The sequence below is a fragment of the Lepisosteus oculatus genome, chromosome 6 (assembly GCF_040954835.1).
Source record: "Lepisosteus oculatus isolate fLepOcu1 chromosome 6, fLepOcu1.hap2, whole genome shotgun sequence".
Classification (NCBI taxonomy): domain Eukaryota; kingdom Metazoa; phylum Chordata; class Actinopteri; order Semionotiformes; family Lepisosteidae; genus Lepisosteus; species Lepisosteus oculatus.
In genome coordinates, this window is record NC_090701.1 from 48,496,652 (window position 1) to 48,520,966 (window position 24,315).

At 34.9% G+C, this 24,315-nt stretch overlaps 1 protein-coding gene across 1 annotated transcript; it reads right to left on the minus strand.

Moving 5' to 3' along the window:
• Positions 1-871: 871 nt before the first annotated feature.
• oprk1 (opioid receptor, kappa 1) lies at positions 872-24,011 on the minus strand. Its single transcript, XM_006634027.3, has 4 exons — positions 23,804-24,011; positions 23,162-23,399; positions 8,094-8,446; positions 872-5,818 (listed from the first exon to the last, which is right to left on the minus strand). The coding sequence occupies exons 2-4, from the start codon at positions 23,386-23,388 to the stop codon at positions 5,292-5,294; spliced, it is 1,107 nt and encodes a 368-aa protein (XP_006634090.2). The 5' UTR covers positions 23,389-23,399; positions 23,804-24,011; the 3' UTR covers positions 872-5,291.
• Between the last annotated feature and the right edge of the window lie 304 nt (positions 24,012-24,315).

Consider the following 24,315-nt stretch of genomic DNA (forward strand, 5'->3'; position numbering starts at 1 on the left):
CTCTGATACAATTACAAATTAGCTTGGTTAAATAACACTTAAAATCTCATAATTGATTTTTAACTTATAATGTTAACAACACTCATACATCAAATCAAATGAAGCATGCTAATTGATTTTTGCTAATAATTTATCAATTTCTAGACATATTACAGACCATTTAGTTTGAATGATCCGAGGTTGTTATTAAGTAAACTATTTTTAAAATATCTGTCAAATTATTAAAACTTCTTAAAAATTTTAAGAATTTAAGAGACATTTTTTATGTTTAGTAAACTATGGACTTTTGCTTGACTCTCTGGAATATCTCAACTCTTAATAAATAACATAATACTTTTATTACATGTTTTTTATTATAAAAGAATATACCATGAACAATATTTATTTCTGGCAACTTTAGGAATTAAATTTTAAACAGTGAAATGTCAGAGAAGTAATAGAAAAATCATGGGACTTGAAATAACACAACTCTATAACCAGAGTAAAAAACAAGTTACACACCTTAATAAATTATAGGCAATCTGTCATATACAGTACTGTAACTTTCACAATAACTATGCTATTCAAAATAGAAAATAACGGGTCTATACATCAGTTTGACAAATGTTTGATTGCTAATGCTTTTTAAACATGAATTAGTGCACATGGCATGAATAATTTGTAGATTGTGTTGTTTTAAGCTTGGTGAATTATAATTTAGTTGGTTATCCAACCTAGAAATAAGAAAATGGAGTGTATTCCTAAACTGAAAAGACAAAGGACTGGTGTAAATTGAAAACATTCTTGACCAGAAAATTGTCATAACTGATACCACAAAATCCCAAGTGAAATTATTAATTCTACATTTAAATAACACAAAACAAAACTTCACTTATTTGTCAATGGTTCTAATCCTCCTTTTATTTCCCAAACCTCTGAAGTTGCCCATTAGGCAGAGTGTCATACAGTAGATCTGCATTTCAAATATTGAAAAATCTCGACTGGCAAAATACAAAGACTATGTCAATGATATATATACAGCAATATAAACAGCATGTTTTGGTTGAACATTTCCATATATTAAACTCCACAGTTCAGTAAATATATTCTATATTACAGGATATTTATGTTTACAGTTAAAAGAAGCGGACGTCATTGTACAATACATTTTCTTACAAAACCAAGTCATTATGCAGCATATTTTGTTACAAAACTAATGTAAATGCATCCAGAACTGTAAGAGTACATAGCAAAGACCGCTACAAGCATATATACAAAACACTTTACAGTGTATTTAAAGTCAAATTGCTGAAGTTTTCTAATAATTTTAATACAACATTAACCAAATATTTTGTTGGATTTTGGTAGCCAGAAAACATCAAATAGTAGCCTAAATTTATTTCATCATTTTGATGCAATGTATCCTTGAGTTGGTTTTAGCAAAACTACAACAAATACCAAAACACATCTTTCTGATAATTGTCATGGTCATTCTTACTCTGTAAATATTTTAAATAATCAAATAATTCAGTTTATAGAAGCTACTTGAATTCATCTTGATTATAAATTGGTTTTGAAGAAAGTTAAACATAAAAAACTCAATATAATTTTCTCCCAAAAATGTCTTAATATCTAAATAAAGCATTATATGCCTTAATAACACTAGTGATGGCTATACAGTAAATAAGCCATGATGGTTTAAATTGTGGCGTTTTTACCAAGAGTTTCAAAACTAATGGGATGGCTAATACTCCAGCAGTGAGAGAATATGAAAATGATTTTACTAGTGTAGTCAGAAATGTGGTTTGGAAGGATAACTCACAAAATGGACAACAAATGGAATCTACAGAGCACTCTAGTGCTGTATAATTTTGGAGCTTGACCATGAAGCTAGATTTGCTTATGGAGTTCCATGACAACATACAGGTACAGTAGAATGTCCAAAACTGAGTTTTCACTGGAAGTGTTGTTAACACCAAAAAGTGAAACTAATGTTGAAAAAAAAATGCCATTCCTTCTTAGATAAATATAAATGAATATATTTTTAGTGTTTGATTTCGTGATTAGAGTGGAGGAAAACTTGGATTACTGAGTTTACCAGGATATTTTATCCCAAAACCTTGTTGTCTCTAGCAAGAAGCTCCAACAGGGAGAATGCTGCTGGACATAATATATATCTCCAAAGTGTCTGCCAAATGATTCAGATGGACAAAATCAATAAACGTTTTCGGCCATCACAATTTCCAATATTTGAGGTATGAAAGGCAAAATATTTTATCTCAGTACTGACAAATACATTTTCACATTTCACCTAGTTATGAAATAACCACTGAATGCACTCTCACAGTATTTTTACTAACAATTTTTACATTGTAGATTACACTTTCTCAAGTGCGTTAATAAACTTGTAGCCAAATGTCTCTCAGCAATTTATCTTGGTAAATCAACCTTTTCAGGGGATATTCCCCTGCTACTGACAAACTATATTTTAAAAGCTGTTCATTTAAACATCTTGTCAATTTCAGATATCAGATGACTGTTAAAGCCTTGTGGGTTTTTCTTTTGTCCTGTCTTTGTAACACAAGATAATGTCAACTAAAATGGCCCAGGAACTCTACTAGGAGTAAGGGGCAAAGTTGTTAGTTAATGCAGCCTTCTGAAATCGGTTTCAAAACATTTAAAGAATACACTGAAAATCCATGGCAGTGCTGGACTACTGTCATGGAAACAGGTGCTCCTATCACGACATAATCTTCAGCTGGTATCGCTGTGTTACCTGTTGTCTTTGTATTATCTGTCTTGCCAGACATTTTTCATTCCACAACAAAAAAGGCCCATGCTCAGAAAAGTCTCAAGATTTTCAGCATCATTTTACACATTTTCAGTCAGTGAATTTACTCTGAAAATATATATTCACTGTTGTATATATATATACAACAGACCTTTTAACATTTTTAACAATACTGTGCACATGGAAAAAAAAAGTCAGAAATGAATCAGTGAATTATCAGTGTATACATTTTTTTTAAATGATTCCCTTTTTTACATTTCTGATTTGACCATATCCTGATAGTGTATATAACAATTAAAAATAGACTTTTAAGACACATTTGTATAAACGTGATTTAAAGCCCTCTGACAAATTTCAGGTTAACATTCTAGTCCAGGATTATCATACAGTTAAATATAATCTTGTGAATGAAGTCTCTTTCAGACATCATGCTATGTTGCACTTACACATAATGGTAATATAATCACACTTTTGACAGACCACAGTCAAAGCAGTATCAGTGTATTTGTTTACAACATAATTAATATTTACTTAAAAACCTCATGTTTACTTTAAAGCACACTAACAGAAAACCATCACACTATCTAAAATTGTCAATATAATGTCTGGTACCATAAAGCAGCAAGTTAACCTTCAGGGTTTTACATATCTGTACAATTTTAATTAAATTTAGCAGCTGAAAGAATTACAGTCTTCTCTTTGTTATAAAATAATTCAATTCTTTGGCAATTTTTTCAGACTTGGGAACTGAAAGTATGATAAATCCTGGACATTACAGAGAAGGGCACTTGTGGCCTGTTAATATAGGGGAAAAATAATAGCTCCTTAGCACATTGTCCCAAAAACTCAAGATGCAATGTCAAAGAATGCCATCATTGAAGTCTCAGCATTAGGTTGGACTACATTGTTCTCCCCAGCATTTAAAATGAAAGGCAAAGTGTCATTTTTTATTTTTACCTATGCCAAAATTCCCTGAGAATTGTAATATTTAACCTGTAAAGAACAAAGTATGCACTTTCAAGAAATAGGTGTCCTATATTTCCTTTTTTAATTTTGTAAACTCTTTATTTATACTACATAGAATTTAATCATAATGTATGCCCATTATTTTTTTATTTGCAGTGAGACAACAATTTATATTTGTCTATGCATATTTCCAGAAACAATATACATATTGTATGTTTTCCCATAGTGTGATATTACTATATGTTCATGAGGGTGTCAATGGTATATCAGTGAGTAATTGTGTTTACTGTATTTCATTTATATCAAAACCCCCAAATCGTATTATACCTGCTTGTTAATGTAGCTGCTTTACTTGTAACATGCTTATTTGCATGCTTATTTCAAACAGAGATGGTGCTGCTTTATAGTTCAGTGGTTCTTCTGTGTTCCCACCATGCGCATTCATTGCAAAATGAAATGTTCTGTCATAATGAACAACATCACATCATCAATCTTAGTACATATTTGTCATTTGAGAAATCATTATTACAAGGGTTTCTGAGGGGATTCTAATATCGACGTTTTTTATACCAACTTTTTATATCAACTTTTATTCATTTTAGTTTTTGAGTACTTATCCATCCATCCATTTTCCAACTGCTTCTTCCAATTGAGGGTCAACGGGGATACAGAGCCTGTCCAACACATGCAAGGCTTGGTACTCCCTGAAGGGAACACCAATCCATTTCAGGGCAGAGAGTCACAAACTCACACTCACACTCACACTAGGGCCATAATTGAACCAGGGAGAAGTTTCCCAGAAGCCAATTAACTTACCAGCTTGTCTGTGGGCTATGAGGGGAAAAAGTGAATGTGGCTAGCTGTGGGAATGTTAGTGTAGCCACACTGCCTAGACCCCCCTTCACTATTGTAAGTATTGAGCCAGGGAGTTGTTGCAGGGCTGTAAATGGGGTGCAAGAGAGGTGTGTGAGCTTCCTCCCCAGTTTCTTTTATACACTCAGAGGATGTCTGGGATGGATTGAAAAGTTGACATGTGATGATAATACCCCAAAAGGAAATCCAAGGCAGAGCATACCAGAATGTCTTTTAGGCATGATTAACAGACTTTAATTAACAAGATATGAATAAATTTTTCAGTACTGTATTAGAGGAACCATAAGAAATGCATTTAAGATATTTTAAAAGTTTTTTAAAGGAATTAACCACATGATATTTTATTGAACTGAGCATTTTGCGTGCAATTTGACCACTAATAATTGGACTCCTCATTCTCAGTGTGAGTGCTCATTTATCTTTGCTTTTTTAGTATTGATGGTCCTTAATGAGATAATCGTACAAACCTTAAACATATTTGAAGCATCAGGCAATATTCACTAATTCATTAATAAGTATATCAAACCTTTAAATTGAAACCCTTCTAAAAATAATTCCACTTTTGTGGTTTAAATGAAGTTTGTCATTTTAACATTCAGACCGCAGACGTGACCTGGGTTAGCCCAAGATCATTTGAATCTTCTCTTCCATGGGGGGAGAAGGAGGATAACTCCACTGCTAGTCATACTGGCTTATTCGTCCCATCAACAGTTTCCTGGGGCAAGCCGGGATCTTGCACTACACTCTTCACCCTGTTACCACCTTGTCGGTCTGCCTTTAGTTTGGAGGGACAGCAAAAGTCTTTAAAGCATCTTTTGAAATTTTCATCCAGAAATGCATAAAGAATGGGGTTGAGGCTACTGTTGGTGTATCCAAGGGCCACACAGAAAAAATAGGCTCCCATCAAAGAGGTGGTTTCTGGAACATTAGTGAGGGCTTTGACGAGGATGAAAATGTGAATAGGAGTCCAGCAGATGATAAAAACTGCCACCACCACCAGCACGAGTTTTGTGATGCGACGCAGATTCCGATCCTTCTCCCTGGAGCCGGACAGGAGTCGAACGCTCTTCAGACGGAGTATCATTAAGGTGTAGCACACAGTGATGATGAGCACAGGCACAATAAAGGCGAAAATAAAAACACAGATCTTCATTAGAGTGTCCCAGTATACGTAGGGGTCTGGAAACTGCAAAGCACATTCTGTAGTACCTATGAAATGTATATAAAAATACAATGGGAATTATAATGCATTCTGTACATAACATTTCCACTTATTTGAATCTTTATAGGGATAGTGCACAACACGAAGTACTACATGGAGATGGTATGTGAAAAATGATTTTCAGTGTTTAAAACAGAAAAAATAATCAAAACCTGTGACATAAACAAAAAAGTCTAAATGATTAAAAAATTGTTTGTTCCAGGAAATTTTAAATAAACACAACTGGTATAGAAAGAACAGTTTTTGGAATACTTTACTGCATTGTTAAATAGCACACACTATTGAAAACAATATTTAGTTTTTTACTTAATCATATTCTAGGTATTGTCAAATCTTTATTAGAACTGAAATTATGGTAGTTCTTATTTCTATCTTTTAACTCTATATATCTGGTCTTAATTAATCTATTGTATGGTTAAGTATTGTCAGCCATCACAGAGCTTATGTTAAATTAGTAGTAAGTAGTTATATTGTATGGTTCAAATCTAGTGGTTTAACCAATGGATAACTTGGCATTCTATTTATTGTGAAAACAATTTGTCAATGCAAAAAATGACCATTACCATACCATTGTCTAATGATTAAATTAATTCTGTATTGTATTTATCACACTGGAAAAACTGTGGTTAAAATTCTACAACACATTATTTTTGTCTTAGATTAATACATGTTCATGGTGATTTTGGAAGAGAAAAAGAGATAAAATAATGAAGTATACCATCCAGTACAGTTCAAGTATACCAGTACAATACAGTTCTGCTATGTGAGCACAGTGTCAGACAAAACTCTTCTCATACATTGTTCAAAATAAAGGTACTTCTTTTTATAAAATAAGGACTGGTCCAACACTTTTTCCAAACTACATATCATTTTAAAGTGGGAACACTGACTTACCTATAGGGATATGGTACAGTACATTGCAAATTAAAATAATTAAAACTTAAATACTGAATTTTATAGCTTATCTATTTAGTGGTAAAGTAACTTGAAAACCATAGTTACAGTATGTAGTACTGATCCAACATCACCCTGTTTCATGGTGTGATTCACCATATAATTGACATGAAAGGCAGAGTCAAATGATCAGTAAATTTAATTATACAGATAGCTGTATAAGAACAAAAAATAATAAAAAATAAATGAAAAGGATTAAAAAGTTTAAGAGTGAATACAAATCATAAATGTAGGACTTCAGCCTGAGCATTACTCTGTACTCTATCTTCATGAGTCTTACCATTCAGTACCCATGAGAAATTAGGTTCATCCAAATGCAATGAAAGCTTACTTATCTATCAAATGCACACATCAATAAATTAGAACCAGGTGCAGCTCTACAGAAACATTTAAAAGATAAGATCCTAAAAAATATGAGCTACTGAATATGAAAAGTACTGCAAACCTTTATCTAAATCCACTGAGAGAAAAAGCTTGACAGAGTATGGGGACTAAACCAGAATAACATAATTGTAATGCTTCAGCCATCAGCCAGAACAATTGGTGATAACACAATGATAGAAAGCCTGTTAACAAGAAAAAATGATGCTATCAGTGATTGCAAAACATCTAATATAAGTTTCTTTTTTTAAGAGAACTTCAACAGTGAATTTCAACAATCAGTGCAGTTTACGTGAAGCTGTTTCTTAGAGCTCTATGGTAGGGTTCCCATTAACCAGTTATATGGCATAGGAGGACTTGCTTGCATTAACCACCTGAACTAAAGAGAATTCTGGGATTGGGGATAAGGCTGGAGCAAGCCTGATGGAATAAAATCACTGTCTATCTGTAATATGGTCTATAATGCACTGGCCTACCTGGATTCCCCTTTTGTTTCCGACTTAACTGGTTTCCTTAAGCCCGAACAAGCAGGTAAAATTGCTCGATCCACAGGAGAGCTCCCACCTCTTTCCCAATGGAACCCTGGTTCCTTGAAGAGTGAACTTGCTGTTGGTAGGTATTCATATGAACTTCCAAAGCGAAAGACCATATGGTATACCTATTTTGTTTAACCCCAAGTCGACGGGGTGACTGAAATTCATTGGATGCCCTAACTACTGTAAAGGCACCTTCTCCTGTGTTGTTTACCTATTTATAGAGAAACCTAATGAAAACTATCTGCATTAGATTCCTCTCCTGAAACCGCATGTGAGAAACAGTTGATAAGTTTACTTTAACAATAGAATGGAAGACTAGAAGGAAACATGAAATTCATTTCAGAGCAATTATTTTCACAGAAATAAAACACTTAGTTAAGTTGTTACTCACCATCCTTAGTCTGAGTGCTTCCCAGTACCAGAGCAGGAATGCCAGCCGCCGAGGAGAGTATCCAGATACAGATGTTGATCATCTTTGCCTTTACTGGAGTGCGGAAATCAAGGGCCTTGACAGGGTGGCAGACAGCGATGTACCGATCAACGCTCATCATGGTCAGTGTGAATATACTGGTGAACATGTTGTAATAATCGATTGATATAAACACTTTGCAGACCACTTCTCCAAAAGGCCATGATCCGAGCAAATAATCGGTACTCTGGAAAGGCATTGTGGTGGTAACCAGAGCATCTGCCACTGCTAAATTAAAAATGTAAATGTTGGTTGCAGTCTTCATCTTTGTGTATCTAGAGAAGGAAGATTTACATAATTAGTGAGACAGAAGCTAAAAAACAAATAAATAGCAAATTAATTATTTTTCCTCTATTAATTCTACAAATTATTTTTTTTTCTATGTAAAACATTAAGCAGGCTATCTGTCTTTCTGCATTGCTCTTCTAAGAGAGCAATGCAATGCAAAAATATTTATTTTAAATATGAATACAGATGATTTTGGAGGAAAAGTGTTTATAGTGGTTAATTTCAAAATTAATAATATTTAGAATGAGCATTTCATCCCACAATGCTCCCAAAGCATTTTACAAATAATTTATAGCAAAGTCTCTATTGTAACTCTGTTATAACCTTATAAGCGGATTATAAGGAGCACTTCGTCAAACTAGATAAATATTAAAATGGAACCAACTGGGGACATGACCAGTACGTGTGGGTAAGATTAGCAGAAGCCTGCTTCCGTCTGTTGCATCTTGGGTCAAAATCAAGATACAGCCTGGTGAAAAGTACGTATACCCTCTTAATATTTTATAGATGAACATATTTATTTGACCTTCACATTGTCCTCATCCCGTCCTAATAGCAGATAAAACCAACCTCTTTTGGAAAATAATACATACAAATTCTGCTTGGTCATTATTTACTTTAAAGAAAATAGCCAGCACTGGGAGTACAGACTCTCAGGTAACATTAGAAACATTCATATTTAAACCCTCTGTGTGAACAGGATCAATGGTGTATATATATATACCTTTGTACCTGATGTACCTGTCTTAAGTGTTGTTGAACCAAAGGGTTTGAACTATAATGAGAAAGCAGTATATAATCCGATCATTTAGAAGGGATGTGACAGATGCTGCACTTAGATAAGGGGCTCCAGGGATCTGAACACATAAAAATAATGGTAATGTTTTCAAGGTAAAATAGGCTTTAGTGCAGAATTAATAAGTCTTACACGCCAAGGACTCATGGTATGTATGAGATAAGCCTCCTTATCTACCTCTAAACTCTTATAGCAGGTTGACTGCTGCCTAAACCCAACCCTGACTAACATGGGAAAATCCAATTTCTACACTAACACATCATAAATCGCCCCATGTAAGAATGTGGAATCTAACCATTCACCAGCAGTACATTAATTACCTAATAAACGTCAAGGGAATCTTTTTTACAATAGTTAAACGCCATTAGTGGACTCTAATGGCAGATCCTACTGTATGTCATTAAAGACCAGCTAGCCATAAGGGCAAAAAAGAACAGAGCCCTGTCCAATGCCACAATGCAGAATGACAATTATTGATGTGTACTGAAAACAAAGGAAAGGAATGTGATAATTTAATCAATGATACAAGTACTGGGCCAAAACCAAACTTCTTCTAAATTTGAAGTGATGCAATCTACTCTGTTAAAGTCCTTCTCAGCGTCTAAGCAAAATAGGATTTCAATATGAAAATATATATACATTTTAATAATCTTTCTAAAAATAAATATAGAAAGAGTATGTCTACCTTTACCTCTGCCTGTCAGGTCATGCAAAATTACTGTCTGGTTATATGAAATTATTGTAGGGATAAGCATTTCTGACAAAAATACTGATTGTTTCCAAAAATCTTAATATCTCAATTTAAAGGTGAAATAGGGCTGTATGAAACACATAAAAGAGTGTATGTTGCTAAAGCAAAACTGAAATTCTTGTGGTTTAAAGAAGTCCATTTGAAAATATTTAGTAAAAGTCCAGCAATGGCCATTACACTGAGGACAACATATATAATTCAATTAAGCAACCAAGTGGACCTGGGGATTTACCATTTTGCATGGCTTTGATGGCTTTGATAATGTCACATAATTACAGTGGTGCTTCCCAGACTGCTCTAGACTGAAGATCACTCCAAGGTTGTTTTTCGGATCTGTTATCTAGTTTAGATTGATCCATAGTCCTTAAATCAGATTATGTGGATAATTCAGTGATCAGGAGAGAAGCAGCATTCAGTCATAGTTAGAGATCTAGAAGTTTGTCACCATATTCTTTTGTGGCACGTTGGGATCTCTGAAATTTGTTCAATATTTTTGGTAAGAAAGATTACATTTTTGGTAAGTCTACCTTTGTGGTGGTTAGTCTTAGGAGCCATTATCAATCAGCAGAATCCAATCAGTCAATTAGGGAAAGTCTTGCTGCACAGCGTTTACCTGACCGGTATACGATTATCTTACAATTCATATATTCCTTAACACCTACAGTAAGTTAGCTACAGTATATGACGCAAGGTAGATATTTGTTTTTCATATTCCATCCCAATACTGTCTCAAAGGTGCACTACCCCCTAGTAAATTATAGGATGTTTGTAAGGGTCCAGATGATCTCAATCGCTCCTAGTTTCCTGAAGATGTCAGTCTGGTGCATGACCAGTACCAGCTGTGCATTGTCAAATCAAGACTTTCACCAAGTCAGGAACATGTTGCTTTCAGTGAAAAGTTGAAACAAATCAACCACATAAAACTTACTGTTAAAGTGGAAGTGTACAAAGCATTCTTCATCAGCAGTCCTTCATACAATTACATCACAAAAAAGATCTAGTCTGGAATTGACACACAGTTGGAGTACTGTATATAATTAACTATATAATACAGTATTAACATGGAATTCAGATATAATTTTAAATACGTATTAAACACAATGTAACATTATTTTATTGATATTGAACAGAAAAATATGTTGTATATTGAATATGTTGTTTGATTACAACTCGGTAATATCTTTCAAATATCATAGTATCTTTCAAAAAATCTGTTGAGGAAAAGTTGAGGACTCTGTATTATTTGTGCAATAGGCAATGTAAAATGCATCTGTTCCACTGTCATATACTGGAGCCAGTGTAAATCACCAGCTGTAAAAAAATGCTACAAGCACAGAATGCAGTGTAGACTAAGCATAAAGTGCTATTACATGAAAGAGGAAGTGAAGTGTAGACTAATTTACAAAACTAAAGTTTTTTTGTCTACTTTTTTCAAAATGTTGAAACTCTAACTGGATGTAACACAAAAGGTTACTGGATCTGTGATCTTCAGTAAAAACTAACGTTGGTATGTTTCAGTAAGCATAGTTTACAAACATAAACCTTTTGGTTCCAGCTACATTATGACATTATATAAAAACAAGAGGGGTACACTGCTAATCCAAGAATCCAATTTTGTCTGCTATCAGGTAAATGTCAAGCCTTGAGAATTTGTAATAAGCAGATATATTGTTTGGAGGATTTTGTTTTGACAAGAGCTTGTTCCAAGAAAACATGGATGAATCTACAGTTTTGAGAAAGTCTAATGTGTGTTTTGCATACACAATACATTTTTGAATATGCTTTAGAGTATGACACACAATATTAAACACAGCAAATATTCAAAAAGAGGCTTTTTACTGTATGTTTCAGTTCAGTCTAAAATGTAACTACTGTGTCAGTAACCAGCATCATATATAAAATGTGGTCTAAAGCATTCTACAGATCCAACATAACTGCTCTGGACTTGTATTCCATAATGTAAGCAAACATTTGTTTTTGTTTGCATAGATGCTGAAAATGATTAATTTACCTCTCACTGTGTAACTCTCCATGGCCCATTAGTTTAAGTATGTCCAATTGTTTTTTTACCTACAGTATATGAACCTCTTTTAATAATATTTGAATTTAATTTTCCAGGTACTGTACAGTATCTGCTCAATTCTTAATCATTTCCTCATCTTCCTATGTGCACCTAACTCTATGTTGTTGCTTGCCCTTCCCCTGATCTGTGTATCAGCAGAAAGTCTAACTGGCTAATGACGGTATCTTTCATATGGAGAAAGAAGAGCAGTAGTCAATTTGAGTTTATTTATGAGGCACACCATTTATTCCCAAAGCTTTTAGTTTAAGAATGAGCTATGTGTTGGGAACCTTGTCTATCATTTTCTGACAACCCAGATACACAACGTAATAGGACCTACACTATATGTGTCCATACATTTTTTGGGTTATTCAAAAAATTTAAATTCTTTAAGCAAGATGTTGCTGAGGAGAATGCTTTGCCTAGCTACTATAAGTTTCCAATAACAGCATTACTGCATTATTATCTAACTTGTTCCTGTATTTTAGGATAAGCCTGTTAAATCGATTTACCTGTAATTAGCTGTTACAATACATTCTCCAATACATTACATTTTTGTACATTGATATCATATAACTTCAGCTCCCCTGGAATTTCTCTAGCTTTCATTGATTAGCAGAAAAATTCTAGTTTATAAACTCATAGATTTCTTTTCTAACCTTAGGATATGGATATGGAATTTCTTCATTTCCAGTGTTTATTTTAACATGACATATCCATTCAGAAAAAAGAAATCATCAGCCATTGCCTCTTAATTAAATGCTAACTTTACTTTACAGGATGTTATTATCCTTATAAATTATACTATAATTTAAAATTGTATCCATCCGTTTACTAACCACTTCCTCAAATTCATGGTTGTGGGGAAGCAAAGCCTCTCCCAGCAAACACTGGGAGGAAGACACCAGTCTATCTCAGGGCAGAGACAGAGACTCAAACACAGACACACTCACACCAAGGTCCTGTTTTCCCAGAAGCCAATTAACATACATACTAGTATGTTTTGTGGTTGGGGAGGTAGCTTGAGAACCCACGTGAACATGGGGAGAACATATCAACTCCACAACACATGATAGCAGTCCAGGTCCAGAACTTGAACCTGAAACCCGACCCCTAGAGTGGCAAGGCAGCAGAGCTAACTACTGTGCCACCATGCCGTTAAAACTTGATATCATGACCAATAATGAACTTCAGGTGACGCTGTACATCCCAGGAATTTGAGCAGAAATGGGTTGATATACAGAAATAGTATGCTTCCTAATGCATCGTTGCACAAACAAAACAATTTTCTTCTTTTGCAAGACTGTTACTGTATATAAGCATCATAAGGGATCAAAAGTTATTACTTTATCAGAGAAGGCTTTTAGAATAATAAAGTATACAGAATTTGTTAAATTGTTTGTGCCATTTTGATTAATTGATCATTCATGTCCTGTGTGACACAACTGAGTGATTTTGATGCATAAGCACTAATTCACCTCTTTAATAAAACAGCTGACTGGGAATATTGCTGATGGGGTGATGTAACCTATTGAATGTCACACCCACTGGAAAAACTAGAGAGATACCTATATGCCCTGCTTATCAAGAGAACCACTCCTTTGTGCCATCATTTGGTTCATTGGAGGCTAAGATGGGACTAAGTCAGGACTAAGTTACTCATGGTCTGGGGTGTTCAGAGCCAGCAAATTCTAACTTGGCAACACTTTACAGCTAAACATAGTCTTACAACGAGTCTGTCAATGATAGGTCATTACTCCTTGCAAAGACCTACACATCATCTTGCTCGGTATTTGTGACCTTTTTTGCACTGCCAGTCTCCCAGAAACTCCCACATCAGCAGTTCAATCTTCACATCAGCAGTTCAACTGTGAAGAGGTGGTAGTGTCATCAACTGCAGGCCAGATGGTTACACAGGGACTCATGCACAATGATACAGTTATTGATTTAGTATGTGTAACAACCAATCGATAGGGTCATTCACATATGATGCTCGGGGCAGGAGTATTTGTCACTACTCTATTTGTCAGAACTCTATTTGTAATGATTAATGGCAACCTGACTGTATGATTGTTGTCCTAGGACCTTCCTGCAGTCTAAATTCTAAAATGACGACTTGTACCAACTCAATGCATGTCCTCATGCTGCCCTTATAATAACAGCTGTCTTGTGAGATGCGAATGGGAATGTGATAGTTATGCTGTGGGTTCTCACCAGACCTCAGCCACATCAAAAATATGCAGCTGGGAATATGTGTAGCATTTAGTGCTCAGAGACCAGTGGACAGGCTCTATGATAGGAATGGGACAAAATCCCACAACACAGCATCTGCAACTTATTGCAAAGCACGAAGTGCAGACGTACAGCTTGTATCACTTCCAAAGGTGGTCACAGATGCCGCTAGTCTGTGACTCACAGTACGTACATTGTTGATCAAGCCTATTGATGACAAATGTTATTCAGCATAATCAGTGAAAATATCAATGCCATCTGTTCAATAAAATGTCAGTGCACCTGTTACAAAAATGATACTGTCATTTTCCTGATAATAAAATGTGAATTTGTTGCAGTTATAAAAGATAAACCCATTTTGATTCTCGATATATTCTAAAAAATACATTTATATAGACATACAGAAGTATAACTGTGTAAATAAACTACATGAAGCATTATTTCTCGCTTATTTCTCCCTATTTCTCGAAAAGAGTAGGGGTGTAACCCCGGCGTCCTGGACAAATTTCCCATTGGTCCTTATCAATCATGGCCTCCTAATAATCCCCATCTATGAATTGGCTTCATTACTCTGCTCTCCTCCCCACTGATAGCTGATGTGTGGTGAGCGTTCTGGTGCACTATGGCTGCTGTCACATCATCCAGGTGGTGGACGGGAGTCCCTGTTACCTGTAAAGCGCTTTGAGTGGAGTGTCCAGAAAAGCGCTATATAAGTGTAAGCAATTATTATTATTATTATTATTTGTTTATTTATCATATCTACTCCATCTTTTTATTAGAGTTTATAAGAGTATGGGCAATATTAATTCACACTATATAGAAACAATAAATATAATCCATCCATCCAATTTCCAACCAATTAATTCCAGCCAATTAACTCACCCATATGCCTTTGCACTGTAGGAGAAAAACCCACATGGATGCGCAGAGAACATACAAACTTCATGCAAATGATAATCCAGGTCCAAATTCAGTAGATTCTCACCACATATCCTGAAACCTGTAGTTGTATTTTTTTCCTGTTTTGTGAAGGTTTGTGGCCTTTTCAGCCGCTTAAGAATTTAAAATTAATATGTTTTTCTCCAAGGCTGTTAAGGTATCCATACAGTACATAAACGTATGGAATTTGCTTTAAAGACAAGCAAAAAAATACACAGTAATGCCTACACAAGCTCCACTATATTAAATCCAGCATTTTTGTTGGGGGAGGGTTCCCGTGTACTTTAAACTTAAAAACCAGATATTCAAAAAAATCCCCCATCCCTTCTAATGTATGAACACATTTTGTAGCCACATCTCCCTTCCAGCTCTAGTGAATGTCTTATTCTTACTGAACAAAAAGCTAGTAGAATGTTAATCATGCATGAATCATAATGCTTCTATCAACTTGACTTTAACAAGAAACAAAATAATAATAATAATTCAAATACCATAAACATTCAGAATATTTTACTTCAAAATCGATACATGAGATTGTACAGTATTTTGTTTTTGAAAATATCATGAGCTCAAGCCTCTTGGGAATTTCAGGAGCAATGGCAGCACTGACATAAGGAGGTGACCTAACCTGTAAGCATCTATGATATCACTTCCCAAAAAGCTAAAAATGCCAAAGTAAGACCTTCTCTTCCTTGCATTCATTTTTTTAAATCCCTCCTCCACCCCATAACCACCTTTGCTACAACCCTCTGTTTGATTCCTTACTCTGCAGGGGGTCCTAACTTCGTTGTTCTGATACTAGGTGGTTGGCCCACGGTGATTCAATAAACATATTTTTTGTTGAGTGCTGTTATTGCTAGTGAAATGTGACAATAATTTTAAATGGTCAGGTCAAGATAGTATTTTTTTTTAAATGATACAAAGACTTCAATACTTTTCTGTTTTTAAACCCTACTCAAATGAAATGAATGAGACTGAGTGGAAGGTAAAAAAATATTTCAATTGCCGTGTCTTTGGCATGATTATATTGCTAAGACCGAATGACAGAATTATTGCTGTATGGCTATTGTATGTCTATGCAATGAATTGCCAACAATACATGCCCTCTGTTGAATGTACAATAAAAGAATTACAGTACTGTATGTGTAAGAAAGCTCAGGGAAAGCAGGAATATATGCCTATCGGAATGTTCTTTATAAGTAATGCTGGCTTTGTATATGAATGGGTATGAAGTACAAAAAAATGAAAATCAACTGTTTTGAACAACACAAATGCAATTTAAAATCATAATAATAATATAAAAAATGATTACTGGTAAAAAGGAGATATACTGTAGCATGATTCCTTGGTTAAAGAATACAAAGTACCTGCTGACATGTTCTTGGTACCAAACCTGGCAAACCCTTTAGTACACATGCCCTATGCAAAGTACCCATACCATTGAGAGAAAAAAGATCTCAGAATGTCTGAACATCAGAATACCTTAAAATAACAGAAATATCCAAAGGATAATACATTACAGTCTTCCTCATGTTCATGCATTCTGGGATCCAACAGTGCTTTAAAACTGTACTCCTGGTCAAATAAGACTGTTTTGCTCTAAAAAAATCTACTGTCCCCATCATTTTTCTCATATTGCAGGAAATTTTCTTTCAGAAAGGCTTTCAAACAAAATGTTAGTCACCCAATCAAAACAATCACACACAAACTCTTGCGGGGATTCTCCAAATGGACAGTTGTGAAGCACCTGGAAGGATCAAATAATCAGATTTTTATGAAGCTGGTTTATTTGGAAATTCAGTATGTCCATCTACTGTATGCATCCTCTAAAAGACGCTTATTACTGGTAAGAGTCATGGTGATTGGAGCAGTTAGGAGAAAATGACTTCTCTCACTGCACTATTACCTAGTCTGGTATTAAGGAGTGATAATGGAAGGATCAATCAAAAAAGTATAATAGTATGAAGTGAAGAAAGTGGATTCATGCTGTTCTCACATAAGATAAAAGGGAATGGGTTTGAGGACAAAAGGTGGGACTGTACTACTGTTCAAAGTACTACATTCCACTGAGTTTTTATAATTCGGCATTTGTAACTGTGCATAGCTGGTACAGTAAATTACGCGTGCTTCACGTTTTGCTTCATGAATTTGCTCAGGCACTCTCAGGTTGCTTAGGGATTGTTTATGGACAACCATTTTCAAGTCTTTCCATAGATTCTCAATTGGATTTAAGTCAGGACTGATCACTGTCTTGCTGAAAGATGTTTTTATAACCAAGTTTTAGGTGTTCTTATCTTTTTTACCTTCAGTACCTTCATTACCTTTAAAGGTCCTCCTTGTCTTATTCTATCTAGTTCGAAGGCCAGATTCTACAAGTCCATGGTGGACTTTTAGACATGGCACCAGAGATAACATTATTACACTTTAAAAAATTGTGATGGGGAATATAAAGACTAAGTAGTGTGGACCTTGGTTTAATGTCTCATTTGAAGGATGACACATCAGTGTGTGATTCCTGCTACTTACTGGTCTACTCATATGACTTGCAGCATATAGTGTACATAGTTCCTTTTCTTTAATGGTTAATTTAGCATACACGACAAATTTACTAAAGCAGAAATATTGGTGCAGTGAAGTGAAATATTCATAAGTGTAATTTTCTATATGCATGAAGACATGTATGCAAAATAATATCCAGCAATAAAAGATGACATTCTATTGTTATCTCTCACATTAAACTGAAACACAAATTCCATGGTGACCATAAAATAACACCCAAAAAGAATGCAGAAAAATGTACAGAGTGCAAGGGTGAAAGTATCTTAATTCACTGTTCACTGTACTGCAAAATACAATCATCAGCACTAAAAACAGAAAGGCAAGATTAGAATTTGAAAAGAAGTACAAAGATAAACCACAACAGTTCTGGAACAAAGTTTCATGGACAGACAAGAGGAAGATAAATGTTTATCAAAATGACAGAAAGGCAAATGAGTGGAGAAAGAGAGAAACTGCAAATACCCAAAGCACAACACCTCATTTGTGAAGCACCATGAAGGTAATGGCATGGCTTAGGCATGCACGGACGTCTCTGAAAATTGGCTCACTTTATTGAGTATGGAACTGATGATAGCAGCAGCAGAATGAATTCTGAAGTCTACAAAAACACATTGAGTGGTAACTCACCCTGCGGCAAGACAATGACCTGAAACATTCTGGCACTGAAACCAAGAAGTTCATCAGGAAGAAGTGGCAACTTTTGAAAAGTCAATCACCTGATTTGAGTCCTTTTGAATATGCATTTTACTTGCTGAAGAGGAAACTAAAGCCAGAAAACCCCACAAACTACCAACAACATTAAAGTGGCTACAGTTAAGGATTGGGAAAGCATCTCAAAGGAACATATCAAGAGTTTGATGATGTTGATGAGTAAGGAGTCTGTGACCAAGTACTGACTCAGTACTGATACTCACTAGAATAGGAGGAACAAACACAGCAAATTATATTTTTCTAACTTGACTAAACATGTTTACAAACTAAAATCCAGGACTAAAAGTTGAAATTGACACATTAATATTCTTGCCTGAAATACAAATGTCTTTAATACATAGCCAAAATTACAATTTCACTTACTAATACTGATACTAATTGTACCTAATACTGTACAACTTTTACTGTATTTTTTATTTTTTTTCTCTACGTTGGATACACAATATTTTGACAATAAAGAAATCATAATTGTTTAAAAATATATTTTACTAAAAACAACTTTATTCCATTTAAATGATTGTAGATTGATTTTTTCTAAATGTTGCATTTTTATCAAATGCAAAGTATTGTATATATCTATTTATATGAATTATTAAAATAATACATTTGTAGGTGAGACATGTCAGTTAAAGAAAAGGATCAACGTATTATGTACATTTGTACATACTGTATGTACATATTACAACAGGATATATTTTATCCTTTAAATAGAGAGGCCACATTGTGATCAGCTCTTACAGCATGTTAAACATATCTGTGACTGTTCCCCAATGCATACTGAATGTTTTTAAAAAATGAAATAAACTTTAAGAGTAAACATTTATATGATAACAGTTTTGAATTAAGGACAATTCGTGAATGTGTTGCTGTTGTTGTCTTGGAGATCTAAACAGCGGTGGAAAGGATTAATACTGAGCATACTGGAAAAAAACTACATAAATCATTTTATGATTCTTGTACCATGCAGTCCAAAGCCCTGCCATTTTGAAATGATTACCTTCAGAAAAAAATCTATGTCCACAATTTCCACAGTGCTTTATGTCTGTGGTATAAATATTAATTGTATGATCATCAGGTCCTGGATATAATAAGACTATGCTATAGATCCTTGTGGCGTTTATGTGCCTGGTAGTTTGCTGAATATTTATCACCTTATTACCAACAGTATTCATTTTTAATACAGTAAAAATTGTATCGGGACATCTTATTTTTGACTTCTAACAAATGAATGATGTGTGGATACTTACAGAGCTTAAACACTGTAGATAAGGGGGAAATGATCTTTCTATTCCCTTATGCTAAAAGCAGAATGATTTAAAAATGTCTTTATTTTGTCAGTTCAGAACTAACTTGATCTTAAATCTAAATGTATGCCCCTCTGATGTCCTGGAAAATTGCAGACAAGAGGCAACACTACTAAATTTGTTAGATGGCTTTCTTTAGCTTTGTTTTTTATATTTATATATTTATATATAACACATGGAAAGATTAGTATACATTTAAGAATGAGTTTGAATGAACATAAAAACACTACTTCAATCTGCATCCCAGTCTCAGTATACTGCATATCATCAGTACTCAAAATATATTTATTCTGATCAAGAGGCCTACTGTATTAAAATTACAATCATCAACACTAATATGAAATAGTTTTTGCTGTAAATTGATATAATAATAATCATTATTTCATTTAGTGCCTTTTAAATAGCATCTCAAAGTGCTTTAGGGTAGATGTAAAAAAACAGTTAAAAGAAAACAGTTATAAGGATAGCAAATTACAAAATAAGCACGTATAGGAAACACAAGGGATTAGAAGTGCAGCAGAAGATACTGTACGTGGTCATTAGAAAATGGTGTAGACACAGACACTAATTAAATAAAAGTCTTTCTGAAAAGAAAGAGTCCAGATTTAAATGCACTCAGGATAGGTGACTCTCTGATATCCTTTGGGATACTGTACAATTCCAGAGCTTTGGGGTGTAGCAAGAGAAGGCCCTATCACCAGCAGAATGTAAACAAACTTGTGGGACATATAGTATGGAACACCAGAATCAGATCATTTAAGGTTGTGACGTGGGGGCAGATAATAAGTCAGATAGGTACTGAGGTGCCAAGTCAAGTACAGTTAGACCCTTGTACGTGAAGATTTTGAAATCGACTCAAAACCTGATAGAAGCCAGTGCAAGGCTTCTGTGCAAGATGGGCATAATGTGGTCGCATGCATGCAACCTGGTCAGGATTCTGTTAAATTCTGAACATACTGTATTTGTTCAGTATGGATTTACAGTCGATACCCCAGTGAGCTGGGTGTTGCAGTAATCGATTTCTCAAAAGACGAATGTGTTGATCAGCTTTTCTGCTACAGACAAAGACAACAATAGGACATTATCTGGCTGTAGTTATAAGATAAAATAATTATATTTTTACAGTATGCTGTACATGAATCAAGTCATAACGAAATAACACCCCTACATTCTTAAATTTTGATTGAAATTCAGGCACATTGCCATCCATAGAGGGTTACTGTATCGTTTTTACTGTAGGTGATGGGAGGTGCTGAGTAGCATGACCTCAGTCTTATCACAGTTTAATTGAAGGAAATTTTAAGTAATCCAGGTTTTTATATCAGAGATGCAATTAGAAAGTGCAGAAACAGCTACTTCATTGTCAGGTTTAGTATGGGCATACATTTGAGTATCTTCAGCATAGAAATGATAATTCGGCATGTATGATTTTAATAACCTGACCAAGTGCAAATGTGTAAATGCTGAACAGCAGGGGGCCCACCATCTTCATCCACATCAAAGTCATGGGAGAGCTGGAGCCTATCCTGGCAAGCAGTGGGTGCTACGCAGGGTACACCCTGAATGGAATGCCAATCCATTGCAGGGCACACGGACTACAAAACCCACATACTCACATCAGGGCCAATTTACCAGAAAGCCAATTAACCTACCAGCCACTGATATGAGAAATCCAAATTTCAAAATATCCCTATGGGTGTGGGAAATACAGTATGCCAAAGCACATGTGAATGATATTTAAGATTTGAAAACTTGATTGTCAATGAAATGATAAGCAATCATGAACAGACAGTAGGTAACAAATGCATGAGAGTAGCTAGACCCAATAAACCCAATAAAAAGCTGACTTTATTGTGACTAACGGGCATAAAATTCATCACGGTATGGCATGCAAAATAATGCTTAAGTAATATTTAATGGGTTAAAAGGTGAGGACAGCACCATGTATCGTGGGTGAATGTTGTCATTATCAAACTACATTAGGATCATTTGTTGCAAAAGATTACACTCCCCAAATAAGTAACTACACATACGTTAATCACATGTGATGCATTAATCACATACTGATTAGAGGGCAGCACAGTGGTGCCGTGGTTAACATTGCAGCTACACAGTGCTGCAACCAGGGGCCCTGGGTTCAATTCTGGACCTGGCGTATTTCCATGGAGCTTGTATGTTCTCCCCATATCCATGTGGGTTTCCTCTGAGTGCTCCCGTTTCCTCCCACAATCCAAAAACAACTGACTTCTGGGAAAACCGGCCTTAGATGTGAGTGTGTGCGTATCTGTGTCTCTATGACTGGCGTCCTGCCCAGGATGTACCCCTCCGTGCTCTCATTACTTGCTGGGAAAGACTTCGGCTCCCCCGCAACCTTGAACTGGATGAAGCAGTTGGAAAATTGAATGGAAAACTGATTGACTAGGAAATTAGAGGAGGCAAGATGTAATGATTTTACTCAGGGTACGTTGTCCTGAAAAGAATTAAGCATCACTGGAGGTTAGAGCAAAATGGTTATGATTAACATCTAAAGTAGGGCTGTCTAAGACTTTTAATCATCAAATTAAAAATGTCCAAATGAGAAATAAAACTCACACCAATTCTAAGTTGCTAATAGCATCCTATTTAATATATTATTTATTACGTTTGTTAGGGTCTTATATGTTCAATATTTTGTTGCACTATTACTATAACACTATTTGGGAAATAGCAAAGGTTATGTCCACGCTGATAAGTAGGAAAAAAAAAACGTTTCGGTTATCAAGCCTTCTTCGGGTCTTAATATTATATAGCCAAGCCCACTTACATTAAATGATAACTGATTAATAATAAACAGTAAATATATAAAATAACAATATTGTCCTTAGAAAATCTATTTCAGAGACGTCCATTATATAGATTACTTGATTTATGGAAATAAATCAGTTTTCCTCATGCCAATATTATGTCATGAAAATTCACCGCAGATGAGGTCATATCAGGCGTATAGTGCAATGCAGCATAAAAAGACAGCGTCTTTTGGAGGGAGAAAATTAATGCAGAGAATCTAAATTCAACATTTTGCTAAATAGAAAAGCTAAAAGGGCTACTGAACATTTATTGCAGTTCTCCGTCTTCATTTTCAGAGCTATTTTCTGTTAAAAATAACCGCTGGGTGGCTCACGTGTATTCAAAATGAAAAGGCACAGTTATAACACTGAAGTCTAAATAGGAACTTTGGTTTCTGAGATATAAGAACTAACGTTGGGGGAAAAAAACAACTGATAAAATTTGTAAAAACAAATAATTAAATATTGATTGAAATAATTATTAACATGTTAAAAATATTATAAATATAAATTTGAATCTTACCTGATGATAACATACATGACTAGACAGTTGCCCACCAAGCCCACCACAAACACAACGGAATAAACAGCAGTAATGATGGGAATGATAGGCGACATGGTTTGATTTGCCCAGCCGTGCTCATCTGTGACATTATCTATGTCAAAATAACCAGACAGCCATGTGGAGCACTCCTCGGACGAGACAGGGAAGCAACTGTCTTCTTTAAAAATCTCCACTGGCTTCTCCATTGCTTGTGGATCTTAATAAAAGTAAGAGTAAGAAGAAGAAACAATATTTAGAACAGTTCTTATATCATAGTCTGAAACATATATATTAAAGAGAGTGCTAATTCATTGTATGTTACAAAAATAAAGTCTGTCAGAACGTTCATCGAAATACAATCTGTCAAATATTTGTTTATAAAACATAAACGAACACGTATATGGTATCTATATTTTGGAACAAGCACAAACACAAAATCTTTTTTTTTTTTTACTGAAACGTCTACTATCTAAACGACTTCACCATCATGTTCGTCTACTGTACATGTACTGTACAAAAAGGGTATTACATTACCAAATCACATGAATGAAAAGAAAACGGAAGACGAATACTACAGATTACTAAAAAAAATAAAATAAAGTAAGGTTTATTGAAACATACCTGCACAATTGCAATTCCACCTTCGGTATTCTTTTGTGGTTAAAATCTGAGACCAAGCTGATATATTTGCTATTCGCTCGCAAAAGAGACTCTTGGAGACGCAAACTTTGTTGATAGTGGCTATGAAGAAGCCAGACACCTGTACTCGCAGTTTCACAGCACAGCACGGACTGTACCGCTCAGTCACTCCTCCACTCTCTCCCCCGGCTTCTGCGGCTCGGATGACATCAGAGTAGTGACAATAGCCCAGAGATCTTAACACAGGACACAGGCTACTTGGAGTAAACAAAACCAGCAGATCTGTCTTGACTGCCTATTTAATCTGATAGATCGTGTTTGTTTTTGGCTCATTCCCAGTACTAGTCAAGAGTTACTGTGTTCATCAATATCATTTTTCAGATTAAAATCCGTATACAGTACATAAACGATGAATTACTGCATATGTATTTATTGCATACAGTAACTATTTAATAAAGACACAATTTAAGGCCTATAAAATATTATATATATTT